The sequence below is a fragment of the Phascolarctos cinereus genome, unplaced genomic scaffold (genome assembly GCF_003287225.1).
Source record: "Phascolarctos cinereus isolate Bilbo 61053 unplaced genomic scaffold, phaCin_HiC Scaffold_2;HRSCAF=192, whole genome shotgun sequence".
Lineage (NCBI taxonomy): Eukaryota > Metazoa > Chordata > Mammalia > Diprotodontia > Phascolarctidae > Phascolarctos > Phascolarctos cinereus.
In genome coordinates, this window is record NW_027555625.1 from 130,392,905 (window position 1) to 130,411,660 (window position 18,756).

The following is an 18,756-nucleotide window of genomic DNA, read 5'->3' on the forward strand; positions in this document are numbered from 1 at the left end:
TGCACAGAGTCACACAGCATGAGCTAGAACCCTAGATGTCCAAGCATAGGGCTGACCACCTCCAGGAACTAACCTTCAACTAAAGTGCTTTCCAAGATTAGGGATGGAAGAAATCAGCAAGTTGGCCTTTTCCCCATTTCCCACACCCTTCATGCCCACCATAATAGCCCCATCCCTGCAAGAATAAGTGTCTGAGGGTGGGTCTACCCCAAAAGATGTAATAGAAAAGTCACAGTAGCTTCCCATTTCTTCCTTTGCATAAAAAGATGGGAAACTCCAGAAGCCTGGGAGTAGAGAGTGGTGTAATAATTGTAAGTCCAGGGTATCAGGAAGTTCTGTAGGGCACCCCTTTTAAAACTGAAGTAGATAAAAATGGGCCCCTGTATCATTGTCACCACTCAGTTCAGCATTGGGTAATAAATGACAGTCTTCAGTATTGCTGCTATTTATTTCGAACTTGGTAAGCTTCCTCAGGGTCTGGCACCCCAGAAGACATAGCGTGCCTGCCTTGGGATGACAGTGTGCTGATAGGCTCAGATGTGCATCTGGTAGAGGGAAGAAGGAAATAAACAGGCATTTAATAAGCGCTTACAGTGTGCCAGATGCAGTACAAATCTCATTTGACCCTCACAACCTGCCTGAGAGGCAGGTGTTATCCCCATTTTATAGTTGAGGAAACTGGGTCAGACAGAGGTTAAGTGACTTGTCCAGGGTCACATAGTAAGTGTCTGAGACTGGATTTGAACTTGAGTCTTCCTAACTTCAGGCCCAGTGTGCTCCCTATTCACTGAGGCCACCCAGCAGCCTTTTAGAATAGATTCATGCATTAAAGAGTTAGGGAGGAGGCAGCATGGTAGAAATTGCTGGACTTGGGACCAGAAAACGTTGTTTCCAATACTGCAGGCCGGTGACCCCAGACAAATGGCTTCACCTCTGTGGGCCTCAGTTTCCTCCTGTATAGAAAAATGGGGCTGGACTCAAGTGACTGCTAAGGTCTCTTCCAGTTCTGAATCTGATCCTGTGAGTACATGACCAAAGGAAGTGTAGATTTTGTGCTGGAAAGTAGGTTAGAGGTCATTCTGCAGATGTGAAAACTGGCCTAGAGTGGCGTCACACAAGTGAGGGGCAGAAGCAGGATTTTAATCCACGTCCTCGTCTCTAAATGAGACCTTCTGCCATCTCATTGCTTCCCAGCCTCCCTGACTTTTTTTCAGTGTCTGGGAAGGGCTAGTTAGCCTCTAGTCATTCTTGAGTCTATTTATCTACTGTTCTCTCTATATTTCCGTTATCATTCCTGTTAGCATGGTGGAAACAAGTTGTCAATTTGTTCCTGTAGGTTTTGTTTTCAGTAGGTTCCTCCTCTGGTTCTGCCTCTCTGGTCACCAGAAAAGCCTCACCATCAAGCTGTTTTCTCTTGCTATCTTTTCATTTTTACATGCTCCCAGTGTATCCTCCCTTCCCCCTCTCCCAGAGGGTAACAGAGGGCAGCAGGAGGTGGGTTTGGGTGGTCTTGTTCTTATTGCACACCAGAAGCCAGCTTGTTGGAAAATTCTTAAGCGCTTTCCAGGGGTGGGGCTGGAAAGAAGTAAACCCCCCCCAATTTCTCTTTTTCTCTTGCCTAGCCTTATCACTCTCAGGTTCCTCTCCCTCCCGTAGCCTGGTCTGCTACTGTCAGTGAACCTCAGGGCCTAGAAGGGAAGCAGCTTGCGCTTTTGTGGGGAAGGGGGGACTTGTCTAGTTTGTGCTGCTGCATGCTGACTGAAGTTGAAAGGTTATATCTGCCCCAGCAGCTTGGACTTGAGACTCAGGAAGCACATAGAAGGCTGGGAATCCCACAGCATAAACTGCAGGGCAGCAGGATACTCAAAGTGCCACATTGCAGGCAAGAGAAATGGATGAATAGAACCAGCTTCTGGAAGGGTGACAGAGACTGAAGTTGGTGTCTTGGGATCTGAGAACAGTGGGAAGAGAAAGGGATTAATAATGATGATGATGATGATGATGATGATAAGAACAATGATAATGACATTTATATACCACCTTAAGGTTTTTAAAGGGTCATGTTTTGTCATTGGATTTTCAAAACTATAAAACTCCAAGTCTAGCATTGTATCTACTGCGCTGCCTTAATGTTTGGGGGGGGGGGCTGTCAGGGATGGTAGGAGGGAAGGACAGGACCCTTGTTTGTCCTCTTCCTGAAAGGATGCACACCTAAAATGGGGTCAACCTTGTCTCTTGTCTCAATCCCAACTTTTTTTGTTTTATCGATTTCATTTGTTTTTATATCACTTTCATTTCTGAATATGTCCCTCCTCCCCCTCTCTATCTAGATCACTTTTGTTTAGAAAAAAACTGTTTTAAGTCAAATCAGTTGGTAAACATTTATTAGGCACCTCCTATATCCTGGGCACTATGCTAAGTGCTGAGGATCCAAGTAAAGGCCCTGAGGTTCACTGACAGGAGCTCACAATCTAACAGGGGAGAGAACTGTTATGTACAAACGATAAATACAGAATAAATTGGAGATAATCAACAGAGGGAAGGCACTAGCATTGAAGGGGCCTGGGGAAGGCTTCTTGAAGGGGAGCTTTCTAGGTGAGCCTTGAAAGAAGCCAGGAGGGAGAGCATTCCAGACATGGAGACTGCTAGTGACAACGCCAGGAGTCAGGACATGGAGTACTGGATGCCAGGAATAGCAAGGAGGCAGGTGTTTACGGATTGAAGAGTAAACAAGTGGATGAGGGTAAGGAAAAGTAGGGGGAGGGGCCGGCTTCTGAAAAGGGAAAAAAAAACAGGTCAGCAAAACTAGTCTAATGGTATATGCAATATTTATCCTGAGAGGCCCCTAAGCACTGCAGTGTGAACAAGGTGCATCTTTTAATCTCCTTTTAGGACTTCTTAGCTGAGGGTATTGCCCATAACTTAGATAAGAACAGGTAATTCCAACCCTCCTCCCCCCCGTTCTGCTTTATCATGAACTTCCTAGAAAAATGAGAAGAGGGTAGATGTTTGCTTAGGGTATAGTTGGGAGTGACCAAATTATCCAAATCTACCCCCCAAGTCAGAGAAACAACCTAATGGGGTAGTAAAATTACCAGATATGGAATCAGAAGACCTGGGTTTGAATCCTGCTTCTGACATTTAATAGCTCTCTGACCTTGGGCAAGTTGCTTAATCTTAGTTTCTTTTCCTTTTTCTGTGAACTGAAAAGCTGGACTGGGTGATTTTTAGTGTCTCTTAACTGTAAATGCTGAAGCCCTTTTGTAATCCAGAGGCCAAGTAGAATGTGACTTTGGAAGCCTAGACTTGCTGCATTTCCTTTGGGGTTAAAGGAAGGAACAACAGTAGCTAAGCAATCTCTGGAAACTATGCCTTGTGGCTCAACATGAGGGAAATTTTCCCTTCTTCCTCTACTCTCTAATGAATTTGGATGAGGAGGGGAGAGGAATGTCAAGATGAGCCAACAGAAAAATGAAAAAAAAAATGACCTCTATTTAAATACCCTATAACAACTCCTAAGATACCAATTGTGTCTACTAACTATCTTTTGGGTTCATCAGTCTTTATCTTTTCTCTCCCCAGATGAGGAATCACAGTTTGAGATGGACATTTAAAGGGCCAGCCACCAGAATTGAGCAGTGGCCCCCAAGACCCACGGATCCCGTTCAGGGAAGGAGACACACCGGTCAAGCCTTATAGGAGTTTTTTCCAGAGCAGATGCCAGGGATGGGGCTAGCTGTCCCACTCCCTCCTCCCCAAGTGGGGCAGCTCCCCCCTTCCCAGAGCCAGCATCAGCAGATCCTTCCAGTAATGCCAGGAACTGCCCTTGCCAGGGGAATTGCGACCCCTGCTGCAGAGGGATAAAGTCAGGGGCAGGAGGAGCCCTTGTGAACTTGCCTAGTTCTTCAGGTCTCGTCCTGAATGGATGTGTCCACCCCTTTCAAGTTTGTGCCCTGTGGCCCACACACAAGGTCACAGGAATGTCCCCTCTAGAGAGGAAATAAATGCTGGTCGGCCAATTCTAGACCTCGGGCCGAGAGCGGAGACCTGTCTGAGCATCTCTTCTCGTCTTTGGCTGCCTTCAACCGATGAGTCCCCCATTCCTTTTGCTCAACCCCATAAGTAGGACTTAGGCTGGCATGTGGGAGGGGCAAACTGGGCTTTGACATCAAGGGATTCGCCCATATTCTTGAGATGGGCTTGGTTTAATCAAAACCAATTAAATATTTTATTGAATACCTACTATGTGGCAGGACTTATGAGAAATATAAGGTACGTGCTGGGAATCAGGGCAGGTACACAACCAACTAAGGTAACAGTGCCTAAGATGACATGAGATGCTGTAAGGTGCTACATGTTTACTTGTGTGATAAGAGAGATCACTAGGCAGGAGGTAGCATTTGAGCTAGGCCTTGAAGAGAAGGTTAGTATTTTAGCAAACGGAATGGAAGAGAGGGCATTGTCAACATGAATTCAAAGGTAGTAAAGGCCAGGCTGTTTGATGAACAGTGAAAAGACCAGTCAGGCAAATCAGAGTATTTCATTTCAACATAACACCTGCCCACAACAGGTTCTACTCTAATGTAGATAATGGCATGTACACAAATAAATGGTATTTTGGGTAGAGCGTAACAAAGGAGAGATCTAGGGAAAGCATTCTAAGAAAACTTAAGAGAGTTCACTTTCAAATGAGGAAGGAATTAGAGAAAGCTGAACTGGTCCTTGAAAAGGAATGGTTGTGTTCCAGAAAAATCTAGGAACAGTGGGATCAAAACAGTGAACAATGCACAGCTAGGAATATCGTGTCCTTAAGGAATTCCCATTCTCCTCAAGAGACATGACCCCAAAAATAAAATACAAGATTTAGTCAAAAGGAGAGATCAAAGTGCCCGAGATCTGTTTGAGGAGGGAGAGATTATTAATGGGGGTGGGGGAAAGCTTTCCTAAAAGTATATGGGAGCTGAGCCTTGAAAGTCAGTAAGACAAGTAGGAAAGGATGGCATCCTGGACTGGGAGGGAGGAAGCCCTAAGTGGCCATCTGACACGAGCTGTGCAACTATGGACAAGTGACTTAATCTCTCTCTCTTGATGTCCTAACCTGTAAAATGAGAATGGTACCTGATCTAGTTGTCATAAGGCTCATTTGAAATAATAATGCACTTGAAAACCTTAATATGCTTTATAAAAATCTTATTAGCAAGCAGTCCAGGAAATAGCAGTCACGAGAACCCAAGGGAGGTGAGATGCAGTGGGGGCAGGGAGGGCTGCTGTCAGAATTTGGCATGGAAGGAGGACCACTGAGGACATGTGATGAGAGATCACTGGGAACCTTCAAGAGACTTTCAGTGAAATGGTAGGGTCAGAAGCCAGATTGCAAGGTGTTGAAGAGTGGATAATGAGGCAGTGGAAGCAGCAAGTATAGTCTTTTCTAGAAGTTTGGTAGTGAAAGGAAAAGGAGATACATGATAACCACTGGGGGTGGGAAGGGGGACTCGGGATTAAATACTAGCAGGCTATGAATGACAAGATGAGTGGGGGGCAGGAAGGCATTCGAGGGGGAGGACAATGCCTTATTAGTCTAATTATCTCCAGGGTCCATACTGTCTGAGGTGGAGAAACCTAGGTCAAGGTGTCCTAAGGAAGATCCTTGTGACACTGAAGTCCCTGAGCATCAGGGAAGATGTGAAATCAGTGCTGAACTTTTGAAGAAGGAGAGCAACCTGGGTGTCAATCAGGAGATGACAACAACTTCTAAGATCTAGATGAGGGGATAATAAAGCCAACCACAAAAGAATGATGGCCAAGGGAGGGTCAGGAAGCATAAGTCAGGAGAGGAATGGGCCAGCTTCTGGCATGTGGAATGACTGGCCAGTGCTAGAGAAGGGCCATGGAAGAGGGGTGGCACTCAGAGCTAAGCTTTAGGAGGATAGCTGTTGTAGGGATATAGTTGGGTGGGGGCAAGAAGAACAGTGAGACTGCAAGGAATAAGTTTTTCCTGTATTTATATTACTGGGGGAGGGGGGTACAAAGAGGTAGCCACATGTTTGACACTCTGCTTGTGCAATAGTGAAATTCTCTTATTCTTGAGGAACTCTATTAGGAAGCGAGGCTTATTCAAATCCACCTATTATATAAATGAGAACTAGAGAGGTGATGTTTCCTGGATTAAAAGATACCTTTGCCATTTCATTCATATCCAAATACTGACTTCCCATACTGAAGTTTCTACCACACATGGACACATGTACCCCACAATGGTAGTTTAATCTCTGGGGTTCTATGAAAGGATAGGAGAAAAGACTGGCACCCAGAGATAAAGGGTACCTCAAATTCTCATCCACTGCAGGACAGTAGGGAAATGGTTCTCTGACTTTACTGAGCACATCTTCAGGTCCTTACTGAAGCCCAAGGAATCCACAGCAAATAAAACTTAAGTCTTTCTTAATTGATATAAAATTAGCATTGTGGGCTCTAGCACAGAAATTATTTTATAAAGGGGATAGTTGAGAAGGAAGGGGGAAAAATAGCTACCCAGGAGGGCCAAATCCCTACTTCTCACAAGCAGCCAGATCTACTAGAGGACAAACTCAATCACCTTTAAAGGCGGGTCATGGAGGCAGACAGCCTTAAAGTTCTTTCTCTACTGTTACAAGTTCTAAAGAAGGAAGAGATTTTGCGCTCTCTGCTGAGGCAAGTATGCTTCACTGGAGAAAGGAGGATGAGAGTAGCCCTACAACCAGGTCCTACAACCATGAGCCAGGTCGACAAAAGGAAACACATCCATGATCTACTCACCAGTTGTTCAAGTGGAACAATGTAATCCTATGTTTATGACTGTAGATGCCCAGAGTTAGGAACCTCTTCTTGGTGGCAGTGCAGGGTAGAAAAACAAATGGCCAGGAGAGTTCTAAATTGGACATTGTATCCTGTAGTGAAACAAAGTAAAAGGTGGGTTAGAATAACCTCCATTTGGGACATTGTGTTTAGAAGCAATTTCTCTGTATCTAAGGGCTCAGCTTAAGGGAAGGCAGGAATATCTCCAATCTCATCCATCTCATTCCATATTCCCAAAGAGTGCCACAGAACACAGGATTTGAGAATTGATTGAGATATCAATAGCTATATAGCTTATACAGAAAAGGAATCCCCACTATCATGTGCCCAACAAATGTTCATCTAGCCTTTGCTGACGCCTCCAAGGAGGAAAGTCCTACTACCTGTAAAGGAAACCCATACCACTTTTTGGATGGAAATCATTTAGAAGCTTTTACTGACATCAAGTCTAAATTTACCTCTATGCAATGTCTACCTGTTGCCCTCGCTTCTGCCTTCTGGGGCTGAACAAAATAAATCTAATTCTTCAATATGGCAGCCTTTCAAATACTTGAAGACTTAAGACATGGACTTACAGTCCTTTACTATTCTAGTCAGGGCAGCTAGGTGGCACAGTGGATATAGTGCCCCGCCCAGACTCAGAAAAACTCATCTTCCTGAGTTCAAATCCAGCCTCGCTAGCTGTGTGACCCTGGGTAAGTCACTTAACCCTGTTTGCCTCAGTTTTCTCATTTTTAAAATGAGCTGGAGAAGGAAATAGCAACCATTCCAGTATCTGCCAAGAAAACCCTAAGTGGGGTCATGACAAGTCAGATATGCTTGAAAAATGACAACACTATTCTAGTCCCCTTCTGGATATTCTATCCATGCCCTTCCTAAGCAAGGATACCCAGAACTCTGAGGTCTGACAGGAATGAGTACAGTGAAACCATCACCTCCTTTCTGAAAGCTGTCAACAAGCATTGATAACCCACTATGCTAAATGCTAGGTCACTGTGCCAAGTGCTAGGGATACAAAGGCAGAAACAAAATTTTTGAAAAACAGCCTCTGCTCCCAAGAAGCTCAGTCTAATGGAGGAGACAACAAGAAACAACTATATACAAAGAACTAAGGATAGATTAGAGACATACTAAGGTTATGGACTAAGGTTAAGGTTAGAGAAAGGCTTTTTGATAAAGGTGAAACTTTGCAGAGACTTCGGGGAGGCCAAGAAGCAGATATGAGTGGGAGAATTCCAGTAATGGGGTTAGCCATTGGAAAATGCAGTCAGGTGATGGAAGTTTCTGGTAAGAGAAACAGCAAGGAGGCCAGTGTCCCTGGATTGGAGAGTAGGTGGAGGAACATAAAGTGTAAGATATATAGAGGGAACTAGGTGATGAAGGCTTGTAAAAGCCAAATGCAGGATTTTATATATGATCCTAAAGGTAATAGGAAGTCACTTGAGCTTATTGAATATGAGAGGAATGTCCTCAGACTTGTGTTGTAGGAAGATCAATTTGATAGCCAAGTGGAGGATAAATTGGAGTGGGGAAAGACGACCCTGTAAGCTTTCACAGTAGTCCGGGTGTGAGATAGTAAGAGTCTTCACCAGGTTGCAAGGTATTAGTGAAAGCTGTTCCTCTCAAGGCAGCCTACAATCACATTACCTTTTGGGGTTGCCACATCACACTGCTAGTTTCCAGGTATTTTTCAGACCTACCCACTTTATATTTGGGAAGTTGATTGTTTTGGCAATGAAGTCTTTACATTTGTCTGTATTGAATGTCATCCTATTGGATTACACCTAATGCTCTAGTCTCTCAAGATCTTGGATCTTGTCTGGGTCATCCACAATGTTAGCAGTCCTTCCCAGCTTTGTATCATCTGCAGATTTGATGAGCATACTATCCATGCCTTTATCCAAGTCACTGATAAAAATCTTAAACAATACAGGGCCAAGCACTGATCCCTGGAGTATCCCTCTGGAGATCTTGTCTCATGTTGACAGTGAACCATCAATAACTACTCAAGGCCAGCCATCCACCCAGTTCTGAATCCATCTGATTATATATTACTGTATACTCTACATCTTCATCATGAGAATAGTATAAGAGGTTTTATCAAAAATTTTTCTAAAATCTAGGTAAATTATATCCACATTATTCCCCTCATCTACTAGCTTAGTTATTGTAGGAGGAGGTTGGTAGTATTGTAAGAAAGGAGGTTCGTCTTTTACAACAGTATAATTGGGTGGTCATCTCAAGGAAAAGGTACTTCAGCTGGCCAAAGGTGAAGACTAGAAGTAACCTCTTGCAGAAAGTAGGATTTGAGCTGTTTTGAAGGAAGACAAGGGATCTCCTGCTTCACCCCCACCCCTTTGCCCTGCCAAGAACCATTGGGTTACTTCCTTCTAACCCCTGCAAAGCAAGACCTTCCCACCTGACAGCCTATAACTAGGCCAATTAGCCTTCCTTGAGCTTCTAGAGTTCTGCCTGGCCCACACCTACTTCTACATCCAGCTGCTATCAAGCCTGTAGAGACCTACCACCATAATTTAAACACATAATAGCAATGAGGCTAATAACCCACCACCATAGCTCTAGAATCCAACCCACCACCCAATTACCCACATTTATAACTTTAATTTCCAGCAATCCTACCATAGCTCCATATTTCTTACACAAGATCAATTGCCCACTTTCACAACTTTGGCCCCTAGAAGCTAATAGGTAGTTAGGCTGATTATTCCCATGTACAGCTCTAGCTTTTAGCTTAATACGCCTGTATTTCTGAGGCCTTTTTAGCTTCAACTCCCCCGTTGATTATTGCCCTGAGTAGAAGTCAAAGAAAAAAAACATGATCAATAAATTCTATCATTTTAGAACTAAGAGAAAGAAGTATCTTCACAAATATACATTCCTGAATGTAATGGAAGAAATAGCAAAAGTTTAAAAATTGAATATATTCAATAATTTATTAAAAATAAGACCAATTCACCCATTCTTCCCCTCAGCCCCCCATGGGGGGTGGGGCAGGCTGAAGAATGAAAACCAAAGAAACAATTAGGGAATGTGCAAAGTAATATCATAATTTTAAATATCAATGAAGTAGCAAAAAATAAATAAAATTAAGCAAAGGTAAATAAATATGAATGGAAAACAACATAACTTTTAAAGGCAAATTTTAAAAGTGGGAAGAGAAGTAAATGAATATGCAAGACAAAGATAGAGCAAAAAGTTCACACGTTAGATGAACTGCAACTCCAGAAAGAAAGGGGAGAAAAAGAACCTAACTTTTCCAGGATCTAATGGGTGGGAGGGGTGTTCTGAAATAGTTACAAATATGTACTATTCCAGAAGTGAAAGGAATACCCATGTTCTCCCGACACAGAGAAAAGCTAAACCATGATTCTCAGACAAATAATTGGCAAGTTTCAGAATAGTACCAGTGACTCAACTTGTGAAGTTTGGATTCCAAGGACCACACTTTTTTTTTTTAAAGGCAATTTCAGTTAAGTGACTTGCCCAGGGTCACACAGCTAGTAATGGTCAAATGTTTGGTCTCAGGCGGGATTTGAACTCAGGCACTCCTGACTTCAGGGCTGGTGCTCTACCCACTGCGCCACCTAGCTGCCCCAATCCAAGGACCATACTTGAGGACCTAGTGGGCCACATGTAGCCTTGAGGTTGCAGGTTCCCCACCCTTGGACTAGCACTCACATTGTACTTCAAGGTTTGAAAGGCTCTTTACGGTGGAGCTAGGTGGCACAGTGGATAGAGCACCAGCCTTGGAGTCAAGAGGACCTGAGTTCAAATTCAGCCTCAGACACATAACACTTACTAGCTGTGTGATCCTGGGCAAGCCACTTAACTCCATTGCCTAGCCAAAAAACCACATAAATAGTAATGATTATATTAAATTAAAAAGCTTTTGCACAAACAAAACCAATGTAATCAAAATTAGAAGGAAAGCAGAAAGCTGAGAAACAATCTTTACAGCAAGTGTCTCTGATAAAGGCCTCATTTTTCAAATATATAGAGAACTGAGTCAAATGTGTAAGGATGCAAGCCATTCCCAACTGACAAATGGTCAATTTATTTATTTAAATAAATATTTAAATGGTCATTTCTTCAGATGAAGAAATCAAAGCTATCTATATGCTCTAAATCACTTTTGACTAGAGAAAAGCAAATTAAAACAACTCTGAGGTACCAATTCACACCTATCAGATTGGCTAATATGACAGAAAAGAAAAATGATAAATGTTGGAGAGGATGTGGGAAAATTGGGACACTAATGCATTGTTGTGAGCTAATCCAACCATTCTGGAGAACAATTTAGAACTATGCCTGAAGGGCAACCAAACTGTACATGCCCTTTGATCCAGCAATACCACTAGTAGGTCTGTATCCCAAAGAGATCATAAAAAAGAGAAAAGACCTACATGTGCAAAATATTTATAGCAACTCTTTTTTGTCATGGCAAAATACTAGAAATTGAAGGGATACCCATCAGTTGGGGAATGGCTGAACAAATTGTGATTTATAAATGTAATGGAATACTATTGTGCAATAAGAAATGATGAGCAGGCAGATTTTAGGAAAACCTAGAAAAATTTGTACAAACTGATGCAAAGTGAAATGAGCAGAACCAGGAAAACACTGTACATAGTATCAGCAACATTGTGTGATGATCAATTATGAATGACTTCGCTCTTCTTCAGCAACACAATGATCCAAGACAAGTACAAAGGACTCATGATGGAAAATGCTATCCACCCCCAAATAAAGAGCTGATGGACTCTGAATACAAATCAAAGCATACATTTTTCACTTACTTTATTTTTTTGTGTGTGTTTTTTTGTTTTGATCTGTTTCTTCTTTTACAACTATGACTAAGAAGGAAATGTTTTATTTAACTGTACATATATAACCTACATCAAATTGCCTACCATCTTAGGAAAAGGGGAGGAGAGGAAGGGAGGGAGAAGAATTTGGAAATTAAAATCTTGGTAAAAATGAATGCTATGAGGGAAAATGCTATCCACATCCAGAGAAAGAATTATAGAGTTTGAATGCAGATCAAAGCATACTATTGGCTCTTTTTTCCTTCTGTTTTGTTTTGTTTCCTCTTTCTTGTGATTCCTCCTATTGGTTCTAATTCTTCCTTACAACATGACTAATGTGAAAATATGTTTAATAGGAATGTATATATATATAGCCTTCAAACTGCACACCATCTTGGGGAAGGAGAGGGGAAGGGAGGAGGAAAAAAATTTTAAACTCAAAAGCATATGGAAGTGATTGTTGAAAACTAAAAATAAATTAATAAAAATATATTAAAAATGAACGCTAAAATTGTCTTGATATAAAATTGGGAAAATATAAAATACTATTTTTAAAAAATAAAATAAATTAGAACCTAGCTTTCCTCATGAATACAGATGCAAAAATACTAAAGAGATGAATCAACAATACAGCAATACATTGAAACATTTGTGCATCATGTACAAGTAGAATTTATGCCAGATATCCAAGACTTTGCCAACTTTAGAAACAACAAAGGGAAGTAGACAATTATTTTCTCAATAGGTAAAGACAAGTCCTTCAGGGGAAAAATCCAATATTCATTCATGATAAATACTAAAGAAAAAAAAGGAATGGGAGGGTGGGGGATAGGGGACTTCATGAATACTACAGTGTCACTCTGCAATCAGGAACCAATGTATAGCAAGTGCCTGCTTTCACCCTTTGTATACTACAAAAGTATTTTTTAAATGCTAGAATTGCAATAAATTAGGAAAGAGATTAGTAAGATTAACATCGGAAATGAAAATGCCAAACAATCATTTCTAAGTGACATGATATTGTACTTAGAGAACCAACTGTCTTTCCAGAAAACCCCAAATATACTTGATAAAACTGGTTAGTAAAGTGACAGGAAATATTTAGGCCTCTTTTCCCGCTATATACCACAAAGACTTACAACTAACAAAGATAGTATCTTTCAAAGATGGCAGGAAAATAAAATTCCCTTGACATGAAGAAAAATTGGCTACAAGATAGATATGTTTGTTAATATTAAAAATTATATCAAGAAAAATAAAGATTGGTATATCTGTTGCAAATGATAGATAAAAGTATGCCATCTAAAGTCTTATGAAATGTTAAAAATGCCCAAAGGTAGACCACCCAACAATAATGAGGTCAGAAAATATGAACAGATCATTTATACTAGAGGAAACTCAAGTGATTGATAAGTTTTTGAAAAGCACATAACCTCACTTAAAGAGGTCCAAATTAAAACAACTTTGGAAGTGTCAAAGAAATGAATGTGCTAAACACAGGAGATACAAAGAGAAAAGTAAAACAGCCCCTGCCTTCAGGGAGCTCCCATTCTAATTGGGGAGAGTTTCAGTCCCAAGTCAGATGGAAAAGTCCCATAGTCAGGAGGGTACAGTAGCAAAGCAGATGGCAAAGCTTCTATTTAAATTAATGTCACATCATTTCTAATGTTTAACCAAGGAGAAGAGAAGGAGGTATATTCTTATTTCATTCATTGCTAGTAGAATTTTTTTTTAAGTCATCTGGCAGTACTTTACTAAAGCTTAAAAAATAATCATACCTTTTGAGTCAATTCCTTTACTGTTAATATATCCTGAGAACTATTAAAACATATCCTGAGAACTATCCTGTTCAAAAAAGACTTACATCTGTATCATTTGTATTTACAAAAAACTGAAAACAACCTAGATACTTGACAATAGGAAATGGTTAAATTGTAGTATTTTATGGCATTATATTACCTACCTTCATTGACATATGAGGAATAAAAAAATGAAAGTGATGCAAAACAAACAAAAAGAGACCTAGATCATAGCACAAACTTACTGATTACCTAGAAGAAAAAGCCAACAAAGAGAGCTAATTGAATTTAGTTACAAACACTATATATTAAAACATATTTAAATGCAAATGGTTATAAAAACTCATTTATTGTATTGGTCACTAAAACTATTTGTAATAAATTTTTAAATGATCTGTTTCTTTCCAACTTGGGTAGTTGCAAACCCAGACTTGGATTATCCTGTAAATAGAGATAACTACCATATGAGCAATGTCTATGGGATTTTTAGCTTCTGAACTATAACATGAGCCTAGGGCCTTCCTCCTGCCACCCCACACTTAATGAGAATTCTTATGATTTAATAAAGACAAGAGATTTACAGCTTAGAGACTAGAGCTCTAAAAATCAGAATTTACATATAAATAACTGCAGAATTGAGTGTCTTATTAGAGAGTCATTATTTGAATGGCTATTTAGCTTGTAAACAGTCACAAGACTGTCTGATTTGGTGAAAAGAGGAGACATTAAGAGTAAGGAAACCTGGGTTCTAGTCCTGACTCTTGCAGTTAGCTATGTGACCTTGGCCCTCTACTTTTTACATAGTAAACCCAAGGGTTTGGACTAGATAATGTAAGGTTATTTCCAGATTCAAAATGTTATGTTGTTCTAGAGGTTCTGATCTGGTGAGAATAACTCCCAACATCATCCCTTACCTTTTCCAAAGATGGCAATGTGCCTGATTAGTCTCCACACCCACCTGGTACAAAGATATTTAGTTTCATTACATTGAGATGATATGTGCTACAATTCAATTCAACGGGTTTTACTAAATTACTACAGTATGTGAGGAACCATACTTGGTAGACAAAAGACCAAAAACAACAACTAAATAGTCCTTGCCTTCGCAGAACTTACATTCTTACTGAGGAGATGGGGGTGGGCAACAACAAAGACTTTAATTATATCCACCCTATTATAGATTTCTGACTCTCACCCATTAGGAATCATAGAACAAGAAGGTGGCCTATAACTACTTGCCCTGATCAACATATAAATGGAGAAATTACTCAGAAAATTGCTTGACTCTGGACAGTACCCCCCTGCAACGGTATACATTTAATTCATCATATACTATATTTAACATGCCTCTTATCACTGCCGTAAGTTTAACAGATTTGTCCATCTGCTAGACAGGGCATGTAATCTTCATTTATGGGATGGTTTTTAGAAACTCCAGCTGCCTGAATCTGAATCCTCCAAGTATCGGAAACTTCATCTGAGTTTTTCACAGACAAAAGGAAAGGTTGCCCCAAAGGGGAACAAATCAGTAACACGGAGAAGTGTTGCTTCTCCTGCTCAGCCATACAACTGATAACTGGCCATTCTCCCACACCTTCTTTACCAAGAACACATCCCACAGCTGCAATTCAAAATGCAAATAACATCCAGAAACCCATAGCGGCCCAGTTTGGAGAATGAGATTAGTGGGTAGAGCCAGGCTGTGCCTTCTCAGGAGTCCTATAAATCCAGTGTGAGGTGAGTGGCTGGTTTGTCTACTGTTACCTGTACTTTGAAGCTTTAGTACATAAATGCTCCAAGAAGAGACAACATCAAAAGCAACCATCCAGCAAGGTCCCATCTGCTGGCAACCCAAAGGAAAGAGAAAATAAGAAATTAAAAATTAAAAGATTATCTCCTCCCAAAGTGAAAAGCCCCTTTTTCAGTTCTTTACTTTTTTTTTTTCGGTGAGGCAATCGGGGTTAAGTGACTTGCCCAGTTACACAGAAAATAGTTGTTCTGAAGTATCAGGGTTGGCCATGTGAGGAGGCAGTTAATGATATGTGTTCCTTGAGTCGGTCCACTCATCCCAAAATATCTACCTTAATTCCACTAGTCATTTTTAAGGGGGTGTCCTGAAGGCTTTTGGTTTGTTGAAAAAGTATATTAGATGCTATATTAAAAATGTAAAAACCCCTGAGAGGGGCTAATACCACCTAGGTGAGAACAAAGTCCTGCAGAAATGGGTCAAGTGGGGTTTGGGGTCACCCTATTTGATCTAATGTCATCTATTTTACAATCTTTCCTGAGGCAGGCTTTTTAGCATAGGAGGATGAGGAAGATCCAGGTACAAACTTTGTTATGGGAGATGATGGGATATAGTGAAAAGAATACTAGGTAGGGAACTAGAACTAGAACTAGAAAGAACTAGATACCACATGTATGACCTGAGGCTAGTCTCTTATAATTATTAATATTGGTGTTCAAGTTCCTTTGCCCAGAGTTCGAGGCCACCCAAAATCTGGAGCTACCCCACCTTTCCAGCTTTATCTCATCACTCTCCTACAGGCTATACACCTTTGTGTCTCTTTGAATCTTTGCTCAGATTATTCCCAATGACGGCCAATGACGTCAGTCTGCTAGTACTTATGTTTCTATGTGCCAGACACTATTTTAAAAATTAGTCCTTGCCCTCAAGGACCGGGGGGGGGGGAGACAATATGTAAACAATTATGTGCAAATAAACTATGTACTGGATAATCTTATACGAGAGGCACTATGGCCAAGGAGGCCTTTAGCTGAGCCTTGAAGGAAGCCTGGGAAGCTCAGGGGTGGAAATGAGGAGGGAGAATACAGTCAGTGAAAATGCTTGGAGTCTGGAGATGGAGTATCTTATCAGAGGAAAAGCAAGGAGGATGGTGTGTGGATTGCAGGGTACGTAAGAGAAGAAAGGTGTATAAAGGGCTTTGAAAGCCAAACAGAAGTTTTCATATTTAATCCTGAAAGTTAATAGGGAGCCAGATGAGTTTACTGAAAAAGGGGATGATATAATCGGATCTGTGTTTTAGGAAGATCAATGTTGATAGTTAAGAATGGATTGGAGGGGCAGCTAGGTGGCACAGTGGATAGAGCACTGGCCCTGGATTCAGGACGACCTGAGTTTGAAGCCGGCCTCAGACACATAACACTTACTAGCTGTGTGATCCTGGGCAAGTCACTTAACCCCATTGCCTAGCCAAAAAAAATTTTTTAATTAAAAAAAAAAAAGAATGGAGTGGGGAGAGAATTGATGCAGGCAGACCCGCCAGCAGGCTATTACAATAGACCAGGTGTGAGATGATAAGGGTTTGCAGCAGGTTAGTGGCGGAGTCAGAAGAGGTCATATAAAAGAGATGTTATGAAAGTGGAAATGGTGAGATGTGACCATTAGTTGGATATAGGGAATGAGAGAGAGTGAAAAGTTGAGGATGACACCTCGGTTGCTAGCTTGGGTGACTGGGAAGAAGATGGTGCCCTTGACAGTAATAGGGAAGTTAGGAAGAGGAGAGGTGTTAGAAGGTCAAATAATGAGTTCACTTTTGGACAAGTTGGGTTTGAGATGCCTATGAAATATCCAGTTCAAGATGTCTAAAAGGCAGTTGGAGATGTGAGATTAGAGATCAGGAAAGAGGTTGGGCTGGACAAGTAGATCTGAGAGTCATCTACATAGACATAATTAAAATCGCGATAGCTTATGAGATGACCAAGAGAAATAATAAGTGGGAGAAGGGAAGAGGATCCAAGATAGAACCTTGGGGGATACCCACTGTTAGTAAGCTTGAAGAGGATAAAGTTGCAACAAAGGATACAGAAAGAGCTGTCAGATAAGGGGATCAAGAGAGAGCAATGTGCCAAAAAGCTGGAGAGAAGAGATTATCAAGAAGAGGGTGGTTAACGGTGGTTAACAGTGTCAAAGGCTTCAGTGAGGTAAAAAAAGGATGATAATAATAGCTAACATTTATACAGTACTTACCATGTGCTAGGCACTGTGCTAAGTGCTCTACAAATATTATCTCATTTGATCATCACAACAGCGTTGGGAGGTAGGTGTCATTATTATCCCCATCTTACAGGTGGGAAAACTGAAGCAAACAGAGGTTAAATGACTTGCCCAGGGTTACACAGCTAGTAAATGTATGAGACCACATTTGAACTCAGGTCTTCCTAACTCCAGGCCCGGAACTCTTGAGAAAAGACCACTTGATTTGGCAATTAAGAGCTCATTGGTAACTTATGCCTTGAAAGTCTTCAACCTCACCCTTTAAATTCCTAATCACTCCTTAAAATCCAATTCAAATACCATGTCTCTGTGCAGGTTTCTTGTTAGATGGCTACTCTTCACCTCAGATCCCACCCAGCACTTTCTTCTGCAAATCTCTAATCCATCTATCACAGAACATTGTTTCTGTGGTTATCTGTAATTTATCGTATTCTCTTTGCTAGACTGTAAGTCATGGGAAAGGCCCCCAGAAGGAGGTGGTACGGGTGAGCCTGCCAGGAGGAATGGGCTGAGGTTTCCTGTGTACCTCTTGCCAACCCCTCACTGCCCCATGTAAAAGAAATGCGAGGTTGCAGGTTGGAGGGGAAGGATGAGTGTTAGGGGTTTCTCAATCTATGAAGGGTCCTTGAGCACTAAGGCAGCTAAGGTGGCGCCACAGTGCACAGGGTGCTGGGTCTGGTGTCTGCAAGACTCATCCATCCTCCTGAGCTCAAATCCAGCCTCAGACACTTACTAGCTATATGACCTTGGGCAAGTCACTTAACCTTGTTTGCCTCAGTTTCCTCATCTGTAAAAAATAAGCTGGAGAAGGAAAAGGCAAAACGCCTCCCTTTACCAAGAAAAACCCAAATGGGGTCACGAAAGAGTCGGACACGACTGAACAACAAAGGAGGGCAATAACAATAAGAATATGTATATGTTCAACAAGTATCACTAAAGTTTTATGGTTTACAAAGTACTTTCGCCCACAACCCTGTGAGGTTGGTGCTATGATTATCCCAATTTTCGGCCTGCCCAGGTCACACCGCTGATCAGTGTCAAGAGGCAAGATTTAAACTCAGTTCTTCCTGATTGGTGGGTATTGTATTTGTATTAATTTGTATTAACTAGGTGGCAGCGCTGTGACGAAGCTCAAAAGACAAAGGGTAAAAAGTACGGCGGCCATGCCCTCTGTGCTCTCGGGGTAAAAGCGGCCGTTGGGCGGGATCGCGGTCTCCTTCCAACCGTCTCTGCAATTTGAAGGCAGCGGGCCTGGCCCTCAACTCTCGCGAGACTCGGC

The 18,756-nt window shown here is 41.4% G+C and overlaps 1 protein-coding gene and 1 long non-coding RNA gene across 4 annotated transcripts in view; one reads left to right on the forward strand and one right to left on the reverse strand.

Moving 5' to 3' along the window:
• Positions 1 to 4,044, forward strand: part of EIF4EBP1 (eukaryotic translation initiation factor 4E binding protein 1) — a 30,588-nt gene extending 26,544 nt beyond the window's left edge. Inside the window, exon 3 of the mRNA XM_020985267.2 lies at positions 3,583 to 4,044. Coding sequence (XP_020840926.1) covers positions 3,583 to 3,614 — 32 coding nt within the window. The 3' untranslated portion in view covers positions 3,615 to 4,044. The remainder of the gene's footprint in view (positions 1 to 3,582) is intronic.
• Positions 466 to 18,749, reverse strand: LOC110207590 (uncharacterized). 3 transcript variants are annotated; one of them, XR_002324229.2, is made up of 5 exons: positions 18,585 to 18,749; positions 15,224 to 15,302; positions 14,374 to 14,417; positions 6,796 to 6,926; positions 466 to 545 (listed from the first exon to the last, which is right to left on the reverse strand). It is a non-coding gene; the product is annotated as an uncharacterized LOC110207590 (long non-coding RNA). The 3 variants fall into 3 exon arrangements; XR_002324228.2 differs by lacking the exon at positions 14,374 to 14,417 and having other exon boundaries at positions 15,224 to 15,299; positions 18,585 to 18,746; XR_002324225.2 differs by lacking the exon at positions 14,374 to 14,417 and having other exon boundaries at positions 18,585 to 18,746.
• Positions 18,750 to 18,756: the final 7 nt, after the last annotated feature.